The 15,637-nt window shown below is 41.0% G+C and overlaps 2 protein-coding genes across 8 annotated transcripts in view; both read right to left on the reverse strand.

Moving 5' to 3' along the window:
- The window catches only part of LOC126559348 (uncharacterized), a 164,006-nt gene that overhangs the window by 81,991 nt on the left and 66,378 nt on the right, over window positions 1-15,637 (reverse strand). The window lies entirely within an intron of this gene.
- The window catches only part of LOC126556906 (sodium/potassium-transporting ATPase subunit alpha), a 57,790-nt gene that overhangs the window by 586 nt on the left and 41,567 nt on the right, over window positions 1-15,637 (reverse strand). For 4 of the 7 annotated variants that reach the window (XM_050212462.1, XM_050212456.1, XM_050212460.1 and 1 more), the window contains 7 exons: window positions 13,541-13,666; window positions 12,728-12,994; window positions 12,445-12,630; window positions 9,668-11,263; window positions 9,355-9,570; window positions 3,525-3,619; window positions 26-200 (listed from right to left, as the gene is read on the reverse strand). In XM_050212462.1, the coding sequence (XP_050068419.1) occupies window positions 26-200; window positions 3,525-3,619; window positions 9,355-9,570; window positions 9,668-11,263; window positions 12,445-12,630; window positions 12,728-12,994; window positions 13,541-13,654 (2,649 nt within the window). In that variant the 5' untranslated portion in view covers window positions 13,655-13,666. Of the gene's footprint in view, window positions 1-25; window positions 201-3,524; window positions 3,620-6,083; window positions 6,179-7,748; window positions 7,844-8,738; window positions 8,834-9,354; window positions 9,571-9,667; window positions 11,264-12,444; window positions 12,631-12,727; window positions 12,995-13,540; window positions 13,667-15,637 lie in introns of all 7 variants that reach the window. The other 3 variants (XM_050212458.1, XM_050212457.1, XM_050212459.1) reach the window with 3 other exon arrangements.

The following is a 15,637-nucleotide window of genomic DNA, read 5'->3' on the forward strand; positions in this document are numbered from 1 at the left end:
TGGTATGTTGTGATCGAGCACTTACCCATTCCTGACCGTACGAATCAGTGAGATCGTTAATGGCTTTCGAGTCCCAGCTCTTGCGGAGACCGAACAGCTTCAGCGGCAGGAATCCGTTCTCAGCCATGATGACGAAGTACACGAAGAAACCGGCCGCTGCCTGAATCATACCAATCTGACCGTAAGCCATCGAGATAAGTCTGCGCGTGTACATTGTGAGGAAAGATAGAAATTAAGGGTTGATTGGAGGGAGGGGGGGGGGGGGAGGGAAAGAAGATAAATAGTCATTAAAATGTTGTTCCAAATGTTCACGGTAATTAGTTAGTAATTATTATACGGATGAGTTTTGTTGTTTTTACGAAGCTAATGTTAGTGATCAGATATTAGGACACGTTCACATTCCAATACTCGTTGGTTGGACATTATTTTCTCTTCATGTTATGTTCTACAACACCAATCAACGAGCATGGAAAATAAACGAGGCGCCCAAATTCCAAAATACCCCATATTAGTTAAAAGCATTAAATTAAAGCAAACGGTTAAATACGGGCTTTGCAAGCGGGCTTATGATAGTTAACTTAACCGAATAGCATCATTCCTTAACCAACTACAAATCATACCACTTATGTCTTAGGACGAAGCGCAAAAAGCGTGCAAGGGCAGTAAAAAAAAAAACACTAAAGCAGATTTAATTACACTACAATAGGCTATCTACAAGCATTTGTACAAAAATATGATGTCATCGTAAATCGGTTTACAAACACTCTTGATGCTTTACTGCTAAAGAGTTCCAAATGTAAATGTACTCACGATGACGTAAAAAATAGGAAAAAGCACTCTATTACAATGTACAAAAATACAACATATATTCCAACAGGAAACAGTTTACAAATAGCAGATTAAATAAAAAATTGAGTAAAGCAAAGACAACGAAAAATGAGTTGCCTTTTGACAGAGTAAGAAAGAATAGATTGAAGAGTTTTAAAAGAGTAATCGAATATAGGATTGAAAAGATTCTTCCAAAGAAGCTTTTACAAGAGTAAAACGGGTTAGGTGAAGTAAATATAAAGGACAGTGAAAGAGAAAGAGCGAGAGAGAGAGAGAGAGTAGTTGCAAGGTAAAGAGAGTAAAGGGAACAAAAACACACTTTTCTCATACGAAATACTCACTTTTTGATCTGGTGACATTTATAGTTTGAAATATTATTGACAAAGGAGGAGCAAGGGATGAAGTGGGTATTTAAATGGGAGGGTGGATTTCCGGTCGATAAGAAAAAAAATTGAAGGAGTGAACGAACGAGGGTTATGTTTATATATGTGAAGAGTTTGTTCTATGTTGAATTTGTTACAATTTTCAGCATATACTTTCTATGTGTAATAACAGAAACAAAACGATACTAATCTAAATTGGGAAAGATCTTCCACATGAGATCGATAAGTATGCTGGGATCTGGAGCTAATAATTTTCTAGCAAGAAAATATACAATGCAAACCAAGGAAGTGTGCCTCCTTGGACAAACCAATGGACAAACGTTTGAGAGCACTTTCGGGGAGAATCATTGAGTAAACATCTAGGCAAAGGCTACACTATTTTTCAAAAATAAAAGTAAAACAAAAACAAAAGAATGCAACTCCCTGGAAGCGTTCGGGGTTGAATCAATTTAAGGGGAGAACATTGCTGCTTTATCTAAAACATCAATACATTAACTCACATACGCACACATACATACACACATATACACAGCAATAAATTAACAAAGTTGGGGAAAGGGTAGGTGAGCTGAGAGTTTTGTAAAGTCGGGGCGGACCTACATCGTTTCAGAGGGTAACGGCCGTATTACAACATTACATCTAAAAGCGCAGGAAACAACATTAACAACATACACACAGAAAACACTGCACGGGATATGTTTCACTATGGTTTTAACATGTTTGATGGGAGCTATTTTGTTTTATCAAGGATTCTCACACATTCGGTGGGTTGCGTCTTGAATGGTAAATCAAATGCATCGTTGTGGGTATCGTCTGCTTTATCTTAGTGCCACATCAGCAGCACTTGATCGACGGTTAATTTTGAATGTAAATTTGATTTCCATTTCAGTAGGGTGTTACACGTGTGATCAACTAGATTGTGATGCCTAAGGCAAATCAACATGGGTATTTGTGTTGGTGTAAAAACGTTAGTTATGAAGAAGAAGAAAAAAAACCCCATTGCAAACGATCACTATTATAATCATTCCAAACTGTTCTAAGAAAAAAATAAATCAAAACGCGATATGGTCGCGATTCTACCGTACTCAGCTAACACAACAACATCTAGAGTGTGAAGGTGAACGCAGGTGATCTCTAAATCAAAAATCAAACCATCATCTCAAACGAAAAGCGTTCGTATCGGAACAGAAGGCATATAAATAACGTAAAATAGTAGAAAATTGGAAGTGAAAATAAAATACAAATAGACATAGCTAGACCAAAAAGGTAACAGGAAAAATGGACACATTGCGGCAGTGCCGCGATAGTGTTGAAGAAGTAAAAGAACGTAATATCGAGATATTAAAACAACAGGACAGATTTGCTAATAGAGTCATTCTAATCGTTCACACTATAACATTCTAGGACACAAGGCCAACACTAGTGATGGATAGTTAGAAATGAGGTAGAGAAGAGCCAATCGTAAGTTGGTGTTTGTTGAATAGAGAAGAGTGTGGAAAACGGTTAAAGCATTCCAACCGTACAGCTGGAAGAGAGGAGGAAAACGATTGCCCTTAACGGATCCTTCACGAAGAAAGATCCCGGTCATCAGAATGTAGATCATTTTAATCGTGTTACGGTGAATTCATTTACAAGTCAAACGGCAAGGAAATCTTTGTAAAATATTCAAGACAGTGGAAAAGTTGCACTGAAAGGGATAGAACCAACCGCATACCGCAGGAAAACACTGTCCCAAATGCATGTTGGTGGTTGCTTTTGTAAGTCACCTCAACAACAAACAGAACGGTTGCCACAACTCTCGAAGGGTAAGTGTCCGGGGGTGGGATTTGTTTGGCTTAGCAAAAACAAAGTTCAAAACATGAAAAACAAACATTCATGTACGAAAGTTAGAAAAACAAAACAAAAACATCAATTAAAACATACATACAAACGAGTAAACAAATAAAAATACAACGAAAAAACTAATACTTGACCATTCTGGTCTGAGTAGAAGCAGCAGCAGCAGCGACAAACTACCACCAACAGTATCATCAAACTCGTCGTACGAATTCGAAAAAGGCAAACACGTGCATCAGCAATGTACGTGTATACGGAAAAGAAAACATAAAAACAAACAAGAGACATGTAAAACAAACGAGAAAACATGTAACAAAAAAAAACGAAACAGAAACAGACAATGTAACGCGTGTACATAATCATACAATACAATATATTTATATATCATTTTGTGTGTGAATCAACGGTAACGCAAAACGATGATGAGTTCAATTTGGTGGAACGTTTATACAAGAACGTGGCAAAACGTATCCTGACCTGCGGTTGACCAAGTTGTCACGATAAGGATCTCTCGGTCGACGCTTCATAATGTCACTCTCCGGTGCTTCGTAGGCGAGCGAAATAGCCGGTACCTGCGGAACGGGAGTTGCGCACGTGTTGCGGGTGGACATTGGCGGGAATGCACACCGCATGGTTCGCATGCACACACGAACACGCACACACACACACGCACACACACACGCGCACACACATAGGGGGAAAAAATGAAGTGGTTGAAAATTTTACATGTAAGTAATTAGTATGAGGTAAATTAAACGTAACGAAAATGTAGAGTAGTAGAGCGATAAGATTTAATATGCTGCATTTGTAGCACGAGGGCCTCCCGTCTCGGTCTTCTGACCGTCACGATGATCGCGCATCGAGACCACAATGATTTTACAGCGTGCGATTGATTGAGCGATGATGCACATTCTTATTGTTGCCGTGTACTGTATGAGTCGCAGCGACCCATCTGACCCACCTAAGCGATTTCATTACAACTAAACGATTCGGTTTTATCACCAGAAAGAGCGAGCAGCTAGCTAATAGATCGTTTGAACCATAATAAATGTACTAAATAATGGATCATAATGAGAAGTAAAGCAAACACTATTGCAAGAGAGATAGACAGAGAGAAACATTTTGTCCAAGATGTAGAAAAATAGGAACGATCAAGACGAACAGATCTGACCGTTGCAGTGTCTCAACTATGCAGCAGTAGATTGCGTGGATTGCAGTTGTATCAAAGAAAATTTAATATTCAACTAGCACAAATTGAGTGGATGTTGTGAGAGAGATAGCAAAAAGTTACAAAAGAGTTATACATATTGTTGTGAAGATAGAGAGGGAGAGAGAGATAGAGAGAGGTCGTATTCTATTCTAGCGCACTCCGGGGGATGGATGCAGTTAATCTAGGTAATACAAAAACTAAACTCGAACCAGAACAGAAAATCAGGTGTATCACTAATGTTTCGTTCCAACTATATCAATAGGAGAGGTTATCGATAGTGTGTATCAAGAGAGAGAGAGAGAGAGGAACGTAGTGCTAAGAAGATCCAAAACAGAAGTTGACTGATACGAGCAGAAAACGGTAGTAATGCACGATTCACGGTACACGATCGCTGCCGTAAGAACAAAAACCAAACACACGCACTCAACAAAACAATTGTGAAGGCATTTGGATGTGCTAAGTATTTCTCGGTATGTGTTTGTATGAACTCGCCTATAATTGCGAACTTGACTTGATTTATTGTTTAGTGTTGAGGGTTGAGTAGGTATGAATATGTTACTAGGATCAAGAAAAAGGAGGACCGCAGCATGAACGAATGATCGAGATGGTTTCGAATGATAGCAGGAAAACTGTCCCGTCAATGCAAGGACATACACACGAAAATGGGTAGCGAATGTAAATTGATGCAAAAAAAAAGGAAATCCGAAGTGTAAGGACGCAGGAAAGGATGTACATTAAGATGACAATTTGTTGATGAACCGGATCGGATTGAGACATTTCCGTGGTTTTTGCCTTGTTTTGGGTAGGATGAAGAAGGAGCAGGAAAGTCGAACTTACCTTGGTTGTGGTTTTATGGTTTTACTTTTCTATTCTAATTAAATCGCATAGCGATTTTTCTTTTCCAATTTACTCATTTTTTATCGATAATATTAAAGCGAATAAAAAGTAGAAACAGTGTCCAAGGGGAATACAAATCGAAAAGTAGATTAAGTAGCGTTAGAGTTAAAACAGAAACAGTAGAAGGAAATAGGAATAAAGAGAGAGAGAGAGTGAGTGAAATAGAGCAAAAGGACTAAGAAGAATAATGCAACGGACAACAATCAATGAAAATCTTGAATGTTTTGAAATGTCAATATTTTCTTTGATCATTTCTCGCAGCACGTAACGAGAGAGTTAAGAAGTAAAAAAAAATACTATCCAAAATTGTCAAAAATCAAACGGAGCTAGCCAATTTCTAAGTTAAACCATTATAAAACCATATGCCCAACACCCGAGTAAAACACGAGCAAAAAATAAAACTTACGGGAAGGATAATAGCTTAGAGAAGGATTATTACAAAAAAAAAAACAACACGCGCACACGAAAACAACAGACACGCACACATAATATTAGACAGACAGACAGACAGAGAAAGAGAGATAGAGAATGAGCTAGAGAAAATGTCAAAACTAGTAGAAGGCGGCTTCTGATCGCCTGCAAATTTGGCTTAGAGGCCGGCACAGATTAGAACAATCAGTTTACAACAACACAAAAAAGAGATATCACGGTTAATAGAGTATTACAGAGAGACACACACACACATGGTAGGATATATTTGAAGAAAGTAAAAAAAAAGAAGATACAACTGGCAAGCGTATCCCGTTGATATCTGTGCATCTTCCTTTTCCTTCGCGGAGTGCGTCAGGATAAGTGTTTTGCCAGAAAGCACGTGAACCACCTGGCCAGTGTGTATTTGGGGTGTGTGGTGGAGTTTTGATTTTCTTTAAATCATTTTTTGTTTTGTTTTGCTTGACTTAATTTTGTGATACCGGGGGCAAATGGATTACCTTTCGTTGACCAATTTATCAGTGAACGGGTTACGGGGCTGGCGTTTCATGATATCGGATTCGGCTTCCTCGTAGGCAAGTGAGATAGCGGGAACCTGCGTACATCACACACATACACAGTGGACATACGAACAACACGCACATACGCACACAAACATAGCGCAAGGACCGTTGCAGTGTGTGGTGTTAGGATAGATCAGTGCACGTAAACGATGAGCGGGCGATTCATTTGACAGGATGAGAGATGCGTCGTAGTACGAGTTTTGTATGAAATGGCGGTAGTGTTTTCGTTCGACAAACACACACACACACGTACACATGAAGTTTGTGAATGTTTTTTTTTTTTGGTTGTTGTTGATTTTAGCACGAAGCGCACGCACAGGAACACGGTAGGGCAGAATGGCAGGTGCCCCCGCCAAAACGTTAGCAGGATACGATGATGCGATGAGGTAGGCATTAGGTATATAGAACACACATACACACATCATCGAAAGACGTTCGATGGAATGGTAGAAATTGGTTTGAGTATGTGAAAAAACGCGGTACGCGTCCACACGACAGATCGAGACGATATTGTAGGGTAGTGTGTTACACACATAACATTTGGCACGATTAGTTAAGATCGATAAGAAAAGAAGAAGAAAAAGATTGATTGATTACTAAGCGGGTTACATAGTAGAAGGATGTTAACATATTTATAAATCTTTATCGGCAGAGAACAAGTTCGATAGGAGGACATTTTCTTTTTTAAAACCGATAGTGGGATTTTTCGTTTCTTCATTTGGCGAACCTAACCAGCAAAACAATACGTTCACAAAAGCATTGAAATTTGACGACTAAAAAACAAACGGGTGGATAGATTTCATCGCTTGGACACTAGTGAGGGCATTGAGTGTCTTCTCTTTCAACGTTGGAGAAGCATGATGGACCAATAACTTTATAAAATGATGACATGATCGTAAGCAGATCTTACAAAAAAAAAAACTTTGATAGGAAAATATGCAAAGGGAGGATATGTGGCACGGTAAAGTTTAATGATTGTGAGCGAATGCACGAATGATAGCTGACTGCTTTTTGAATGAGTACTAGGTTTTGGGCAGGACATTTCGAAGGACAATTGTGGGATAGAATAGAGTGCTAGTCTGTCATGGTGTTGTTCGTGTGTAGTAATAGCAATGAGTGGGGTTTTAGTTTGTTTTGTACATCGAATGCATGGTGGGTTTGCATCCGCAGGGGATTAAACTGTTGTAAGATCTTATCTTCTTAGCTTAGCCTAAGTTAAGGGCTATAATATCAATCATATCGTAACCATGTTATAGAGTAGACGCGTTAATGAAATGCTTCCTTATTGTAAGCAGCATTCACACACCAACCCACTGGACTGCCGCCAGAGTATAAGATATTTAGTTCCCAATAGCATATGGAAGATAGGTTATGCGGATCTTAATTTAACTCCCTTGGTTCATCTCAGACCGGGTGCATAGCTTCGTTAGTTGATATATTAAGGTGCATTCTCTAGAACGTTAGAAGCATCGTTGTTTTGGTTGGTTGGTTTAAGCAGCGGTTCATTCCAAGGTAAAGGTTTCGTTAAAGTTTAGTATGGAAAGTTTATCAAATAATAAACCCAAAGTAGAAAAAAAATCAAACTAAAAAATAAATAAGAACCTTTCATTGACAAGTTTATCGTTGAAGGGGTCACGCGGTGGTCGTTTCATGATATCGGACTCTGCATGTTCGTAGGCTAGCGAAATGGCAGGTACCTAGATAGGGAGGAGACGTCGTTTGGGTTCACAGTGGTGTATATGAATGGAGGAAAAAAAATGAAATTAAACTATTTTATCTCTGATACTGAATTCCGTGTTCGTAGCTTATCGCATATTCCCTTATTGTCCTTGTGCAGCATATCGACATTTTACTACACAAAAGGTAAACTGGCATTGCACTAAGACTCGGGTATTTTGGTCTCCCCCATCACAAAATTCCACTAAACATCGACGTGTCTGGCTATTTGCAAAAATAAACAATTATTTCTACATTTGTTCATTGGCAAACATACCTGCTTTTTTGTTCATTCGACAACAAATAACTAGCCTTGAACTGTAGCTAGCATCCGTGTATATATATTAATAATTTCAAAAGCATATCAAGAGCTTCTCTAGCATCTGGCTTGCACCATTGCTTACTACATGGCAAGTGACAGTCTAGTTGTAGAATGCAATATATATATATAGTTAAGATAGGTATATATAATAAGTAAAGTTACAAATTGAAACTATAGAAAGGGCAAAAAAAAACATATGGATAGCGATAGAGTTAAATGTTTAGTACGAAGATTTGTAGAATTAGAAAAAGAGTAAGAGAAAAATAGAGAGAGGCGTAGAGTGTGATTTATAAAGTAAAAAAGTGAGATAAAGAAAGATACACCGCAGCTGTAAACATCACCGGTGTATGTAGATATAGTAAAAAAAAGAAGTATGAAAGAAATAGAGAAACTCGATCAACTAGCTTCGTGACAGCTAGGTAGCTGTCTAAATAGTTAACTACGTAAATGAAAATTAATGTTTCAAAATATATAGAAACAAAAAAATAGCAGTATAAGAGACAGTAGTAAAATAAAATGATGAAAAGAATAATTACGCAACCAATCATGGTTACCTCTCGTTCACCAGCTTGTCTTGGTATGGATTACGAGGCCGTCGTTTCATAATATCGGACTCGGACTCTTCGTACGCCAGCGATATGGCCGGCACCTAGAGCAAAACAGAATGCACGTCGGGTTCGAGAATTCGAGGGGGGACACGATGGTTTTGGCATGGAAAACCCCATTGCAGATGTTACCCAACGAGGGCAAACATTATGCAAAGAAATAAAAATGTACGAAAATAAAAAGAAATAATTGTTAAATATATCTCTCAATATAGGCTTCACAGTACAAACAGTAACGCTGTCAGAACCCGAAAGGGCGTGTAGAAGCAACCCGTTTAGGAATGTTAGGTAGAATGGGTAACCGTACGCTAAGGTAACAAATCGATTCTATTAGCTGTTACTGCCATCATTGTAGTTGGGCACTGCCAAAGAACTGTTTTTCACGATACAATGCGTAAATCACCATCATCGTCCAAACGGTGTTTGAAATGGCTTAAAAATACTTTAAGATTATCGCTTCCTCGTTAAACCACATACGCAGTCGCTATGGCGGATCATTCCGCTCAACATTGTAGGAAGAAAGTAAAGCAACAGCCAGAAGGAAAGTGGAATCGAGCAAACTTACCATGTCCGTGCCCAAATCGATACACAGAATAGTGACGGTGCCGAGCGGTAGCGGAATGTCGCACAAGATGAATGCCAGGAAGGGCGAGATTTCCGGAATGTTAGATGTCAGCGTGTAGGCGATCGATTTCTTCAAGTTGTCGAAAATCAGACGACCCTCCTCGACACCAGTAACAATCGAGGCAAAGTTATCATCGAGCAGAATCATGTCAGCAGCCTGGAAGAAGTGTGAAAAAAGTTGCAATACGAGGTATTAAACAAAAGCCTTATCTTAGACATCTGTCTGCGAGAATGTCCTGCAATTAAGCCATTACCTGCTTCGACACATCCGAACCAGCAATACCCATAGCAACACCAATGTCAGCCTTCTTCAGGGCAGGCGAATCGTTTACACCATCACCAGTTACGGCTACAATAGCACCCATGCGCTGGCAACCCTCCACAATGATCAGCTTCTGCTGGGGCGAGGTACGTGCGAACACAATTTCCGTATGGTAGCGCAGAATTTCATCCATCTGGTCCGACGACAGATCGCGCAGTTCCGAACCGTGCACAACAGCGGCCTTTGCCTCACGTGGGTTCACCTCCGATACTGGGATGTTCAATCGCTGGGCAATATCCTCAACGGTTTCGTTGCCCTCCGAGATGATACCGACCGACTTAGCGATAGCCTTGGCAGTGATCGGGTGATCACCAGTAACCATAATGACCTTGATACCGGCCGAACGACACTTGGCGACGGCGTCCGGGACAGCAGCACGTGGCGGATCAATCATGGACATCAGTCCAACAAAGCGCAGATTTTCGACCTGGAAGTTTACTTCGTCCGAGTTGAACTTGAAACCGACAGGGTACTTGTCCGATGGCAGTAGGAAATCACAGAAACCGAGCACACGCTCACCGAGACCGCCCAACTCCAGGTAGGCATTGTTGAACGCTTCCTTCATCTCTTCGTCCATGAGCTTCTCCTTGCCGTTAATGAAGATGGTCGAGCAACGTTCCAAAATACGCTCTGGGGCACCCTTCATCACCAAAAGATAGCGCGGATCGCTCGGGTCCTCCGTTTCGTGAATCGATACCTGGTACTTGTTGGTGGAGTTGAATGGAATTTCGCACACCTTCTTGTTGCGCTTGCGGATGTTCATTACGTCTCCGAGGGCCAGTTCCATACACTTCAGGAGAGCAGCTTCGGAAGCATCACCGCTCACTTCCTTCTTCAAAATTGGAACTCCATCTTGACCTCCCTTGAATTCAGCACGGTTGCACAGTGTAGCGATGCGCGACAGGGCCTTGAAACCGGGGCTAGTGCGATCGTACTGCACACCGCTTTGATCTTCCGTGGTATCGGCTTCAATGATCTGATTGTCAAACCACATATGCGCGACGGTCATCCGGTTCTGGGTCAGTGTACCAGTCTTATCCGAGCAGATGGTCGAGGTCGAGCCGAGCGTCTCTACGGCTTCCAAATTCTTTACCAGACAGTTCTTCGAAGCCATACGCTTGGCAGTGAGCGTCAGACACACGGTGACGGTGGCGAGCAGACCCTCCGGTACGTTGGCGACGATGATACCGATCAGGAAGATGACAGCGTCCAGCCAGTGATAACCAAGGATGAAAGCGATGACGAAGAACGTCACACCGAGGAACACAGCGACACCCGTGATCAGATGAATGAAATGGTGGATTTCCTTTGCGATTGGAGTCTCACCAGTGTCCAGACCTGAAGCCAAACCGGCAATACGTCCCATCACGGTGTGATCGCCGCAGCTGATGACAACACCCTTAGCAGTTCCTTCAACAGCGTTGGTCGAGAAGAAGGCCAAGTTCTTGGTTTCCAGCGGGTTTTCATGAGTAAAATCGGGTCCACGGGACTGAGGCTCGGATTCACCAGTCAGCGAAGAGTTGTCCACCTGTATTGGATTAAAGCAAAAACCATAAGTCAAAGTTTTGCATACGTAGTGTTTCAAATGTGTGGTTACTTCAAGCAAAGTCACAAACTGGGTTTCAATGGCCCATTTCAGAACACATTCGTTTCACAATTTGTTGTAAACCTAAAATTATCACATATGAGCAACATATGATTTCTTCACAATAACTTACATTGTTTGTAAGAATTAATGATGCATCACCAATTCTTGCTCTGAATGTGTTTCTGTCGGTGCCTCTCAAATAAAAAAGCAATATTTCTCGTGTCATAACGCCAGAATTAATAGGGGTGCAAATAAACATCCAGCACATATTGTTTTATGCTTTTGCAACAGCCAACATCCCTCTTCACTCTAACGTATTAAACAGCTGGATCCTGCTTCAATGAAAACCAGCACATCCTACGGACCGGGTCGCATTGAGTATGTGCGTCCGTTGCACAATCAACTCATTTCCATTCTGGTTCTGTTCATTCATTCAGCAGATCGGATTGGCCGTGCTCGTGTATGTGCGATACATCAAACAGTCAGAATGGAATAGATCGGGGGGATTCCAACAGGGTGTGATGGAAGCGCGGTGAAACCAATCAAAACGAATCATCATAAAACCCGACAATCGGGGTTTTGCTGCCACTGCAACACAATGACCTCCCCCCTCACCGGTAAACACGCACGACGCAGCCGACCGAACCATGGTAGCCTTCTTCCTTCCTCCGAGTGAGTGTTGTTTTCCGAGAGAGCATCGCTTCAATTATTTTGTGTTCCACATAGTTTCCTAGCATGATTGAAACGTTTCGCGAATGCCGCAATTGAACAACTAACCTCACCATTTCCGAGTTCTACACCCATTCTCCTGCCCCTTCGTACGTACGCACAAACACACATCTGCACTTGTTTTTCCTAACATTCCATCCTTACGAAAAATGACCTCAATTCAAAGGAATTAAATTTCATTATTAATGAACGACGAGTGGATGGGCTAGATAAGTTCGCTCGCGGTCTGTACCGTCCACCATGTGTACACCGAGCTACAACCCATTGCTTCATAATACCAAACCTCACGGCGGTCGCATTTTCAATGGCACAAAGCGAATGCCGAAATTTAACCGATTTGTGACCTTTACGTTGATTACCACGACCACGGTTTAGTGTGCAGTAAATGTTACCTTGAAGTTGCGCGCTTCAATGATGCGAACATCAGCCGGTATCCTATCGCCGAACTTGACCTCTACAACATCACCGATGACCAGGTCTTCAGCGCGCAGCGTCAACTTCTCACCCTCACGCAGAACGGTAGCGAATTGGGGCACCATGTTCTTGAACGATTCCATAATTTTCGAACTTTTCGATTCCTACGAAGATATCCGAGATGATAAAAATACAAAAATTAGCATTAAATATACAGAAAGATTCCGAAATGAATAATTGTTATTGTTAACTTTTCCTTACCTGGTAGTATGAGAAAATGCCGGTAACTATCACGACAGCGGCCAGCACAATACCGAGATACAGGTTATCATCGGCCGGTTCCTCGACGGTACTGGCCTGGATCGAATAAGCGATGAAACATAGGATGGCACCGATCCACAGGAGCAGAGCGAAACCGCCGAAGAGATTCTTACAGAACTTTACCCATTCGGGCGTCTGTTTGGGTGGGGTCAGGGCGTTTGGTCCATCGCGTTCCAAATTCTCCTTGGCTTTTGCGTGACTCAGACCCTGTAGAGAAAACGGTGAAAAATGATAAATAAGTAAAGTAATACGAATTTCAAGAGAAAGAAATTGATTTCGGAACGTCGGGATAACCGACAATCATTCAACTCCACCGCTGATTGTTGGGAAGATGCTTCATTCAATAGGACCCATGGTATTTGGTTGGAAGTTAGTCATGTACACAGCAAAGTGATAATACATCTCGCTAGATAGATAATACCAAGTTGCAAAACAATAAAGTACCTGTCCGCTTTTCACTGGTTCAAAACGTTTACTACCGCCATCAACCAGGTCAAACCTGCAGCCGGTATCATAAACCGGTACGATTTAAGATAGGTTTGACGGCTAAGATTGATGAAATACAGCTTACGGCACAGCGTGATAAGATGATTTTACTAACTCATCGTGCGATGTTAAGTTTGCAGGTAGACCGCAGAAAATTGTCTGCAAATACTTCTGGTATTTACTTTATGATTTGCATGATTTACCCACCAACTAAGTACAATTCCAACGCCCAGTAAAGAACCATATTCCATCAGCGAATATACTTACATTTTCCGGATGTGTCTGTAGTCGCTGATACAGTTCCTCCGGTGTGATCTTGTGGTAATCGATGTCGAGCTCCTGCTTCAGATCATCTAAATCGGTTTTCTTTTTTGGTGGCATTTTGCGTCTTGACTGTTAGCCCAAACCGTCGAGTATCCGGATGACGATAGATTTGAAGAAAGAAAGCAATAAAATATAACGATTAGCATACAAGCTTTTAGATCACTCCACTGAAATATTGTTAATCGAACAGTACGACTGAACACCGAGACATTCTTGCTCGATCGAACACCGGACTTCGACTGACAGAGCACGGAACGATTCCGAGTCGTTGGTATCTCATCGTTACCGCCCGAGACGCATCATTAGTGCTCGATAACCCTTCATGATGGTATGCTCATATGATCGATAAGATACCGGAGTGTGTCAATCAAATCGTTCGGTAAAAGCTGTTAACACCAAGCAGATCCGTACGTTGGCCAAAAAGGCATGCAGAGAGATAGAGATAGATATTCGACCTTCTTCACTTACCAACACCAGATCAAACTACGATTACTTATAGTACTTATAATTCAACAACCACTACTATGATTACTACCACTCTCACCGTATTACTAAATACACGTATAACCGTTTTACACCCGTCGTAGTTCACTTGTGTTTCGTTTGCAATCATGAGCCGAAGAACGTAAACGTAACGTAAAATATACTAAACAATTATTAGTTTGAACTCAAAACTAGTATTCCTATCGCAACACGAGAGCCAAGCCTCGCAAATGGTCTCTAGGGCGTCAGGTTACAAATAGGAGGTAGCATCAGAGCTGACATACTCTAGAATTACGTCACACAGTACACGCACCCATTAGAAGGTGTTTGCATTTCTAGGATTGGTCCCGCCAATAAAATCCCTACTGGCCTTAATATTCTGGCCTGGTTCAGACGGCTCATACAGCACCATACCACGCCAACAACGCACACACAGCGTCTGGTGTCCTCATCACAAATTCAAACATGTTCATTAATGGATAGTTGTTCTCTAGCATGCCGCTAACTCGTACGATGCCGGGATGGCACGGCTCGATGAAAATGAGTTCTTTAACCGTGCAGCATGTAGCGCTATAGCAATTCAATTGTTTCAATGACTTGCGAACGATATTTACAACCTTTTGAAAACTAGAAGCGGCCCTGCGGTTGTAAATCCAACAACTGGAACACCAAGTCCAAGTGCAAGAGGTATTAGTGTCCGCCAGAAGTGTTTGGAGATTATAACCAACTATCGAGCGCGAATTGGATTAGATGTGCCGTCAATAAACACCATAGTTGATAATAATGCAATTCAGATACTGTCTTTTGTAAGGTAATCTTTACCTTTCAAGTGTTTTGTGAGGAATTTCGCAATACAAATAGCTCCTTTATTAACGTCACGCGATACATAAAATCTTTAAACCCCACAAGTATTGCTTAAAGTAAGTTATAATACGTTAACTACAAAGCGGAAATCCTTACCTTTTCATGATACTCATGCAACAAAAATATAACATGCATAAAACTAGGATAAACAAACTAACATTCAATAATCGCACACATCTATATACATGGTTACGTAAATGATGTTTTCTAACATGTATTCAATCAAACACGAAGTAAATGGTGGATGAAGCTCAATTACACTTAGTAAAATAAATAATAATTGACATGGATTCATTTTACCTTCGCCGCTTGTTGTGTTATTGCACATTAAAAAACAGTTTTTTCTACCTATTCTTTGTAAGTTTAAATAAACAATACCATTATTCACGAAGTAGTCAAATTTTGTGGGATGACTCGCATGAATGAAATGGTCGGTCGTCTGTCAGGCGTGACGTGTTTCGGAACGGAAATTGTTCAGGTCAGTGTCTAGGCGAATGTTTTATTACTATCATTACTACAGGCCTGGGGCCGATAAATGAATTGTCAATTATTAACCGACGTCATACACGTCAATTATAGGAAGTTAGTCTTCCACACCCGAAATCTATTATCACAATCACAAAAAAAAAAAAAATATCGAGACACCAATTTAGTATAAACGCCGACCTAGGAACTCCATAAAATTGGCAGTAT

The sequence above is a fragment of the Anopheles maculipalpis genome, chromosome 2RL, assembly GCF_943734695.1.
Source record: "Anopheles maculipalpis chromosome 2RL, idAnoMacuDA_375_x, whole genome shotgun sequence".
Classification (NCBI taxonomy): domain Eukaryota; kingdom Metazoa; phylum Arthropoda; class Insecta; order Diptera; family Culicidae; genus Anopheles; species Anopheles maculipalpis.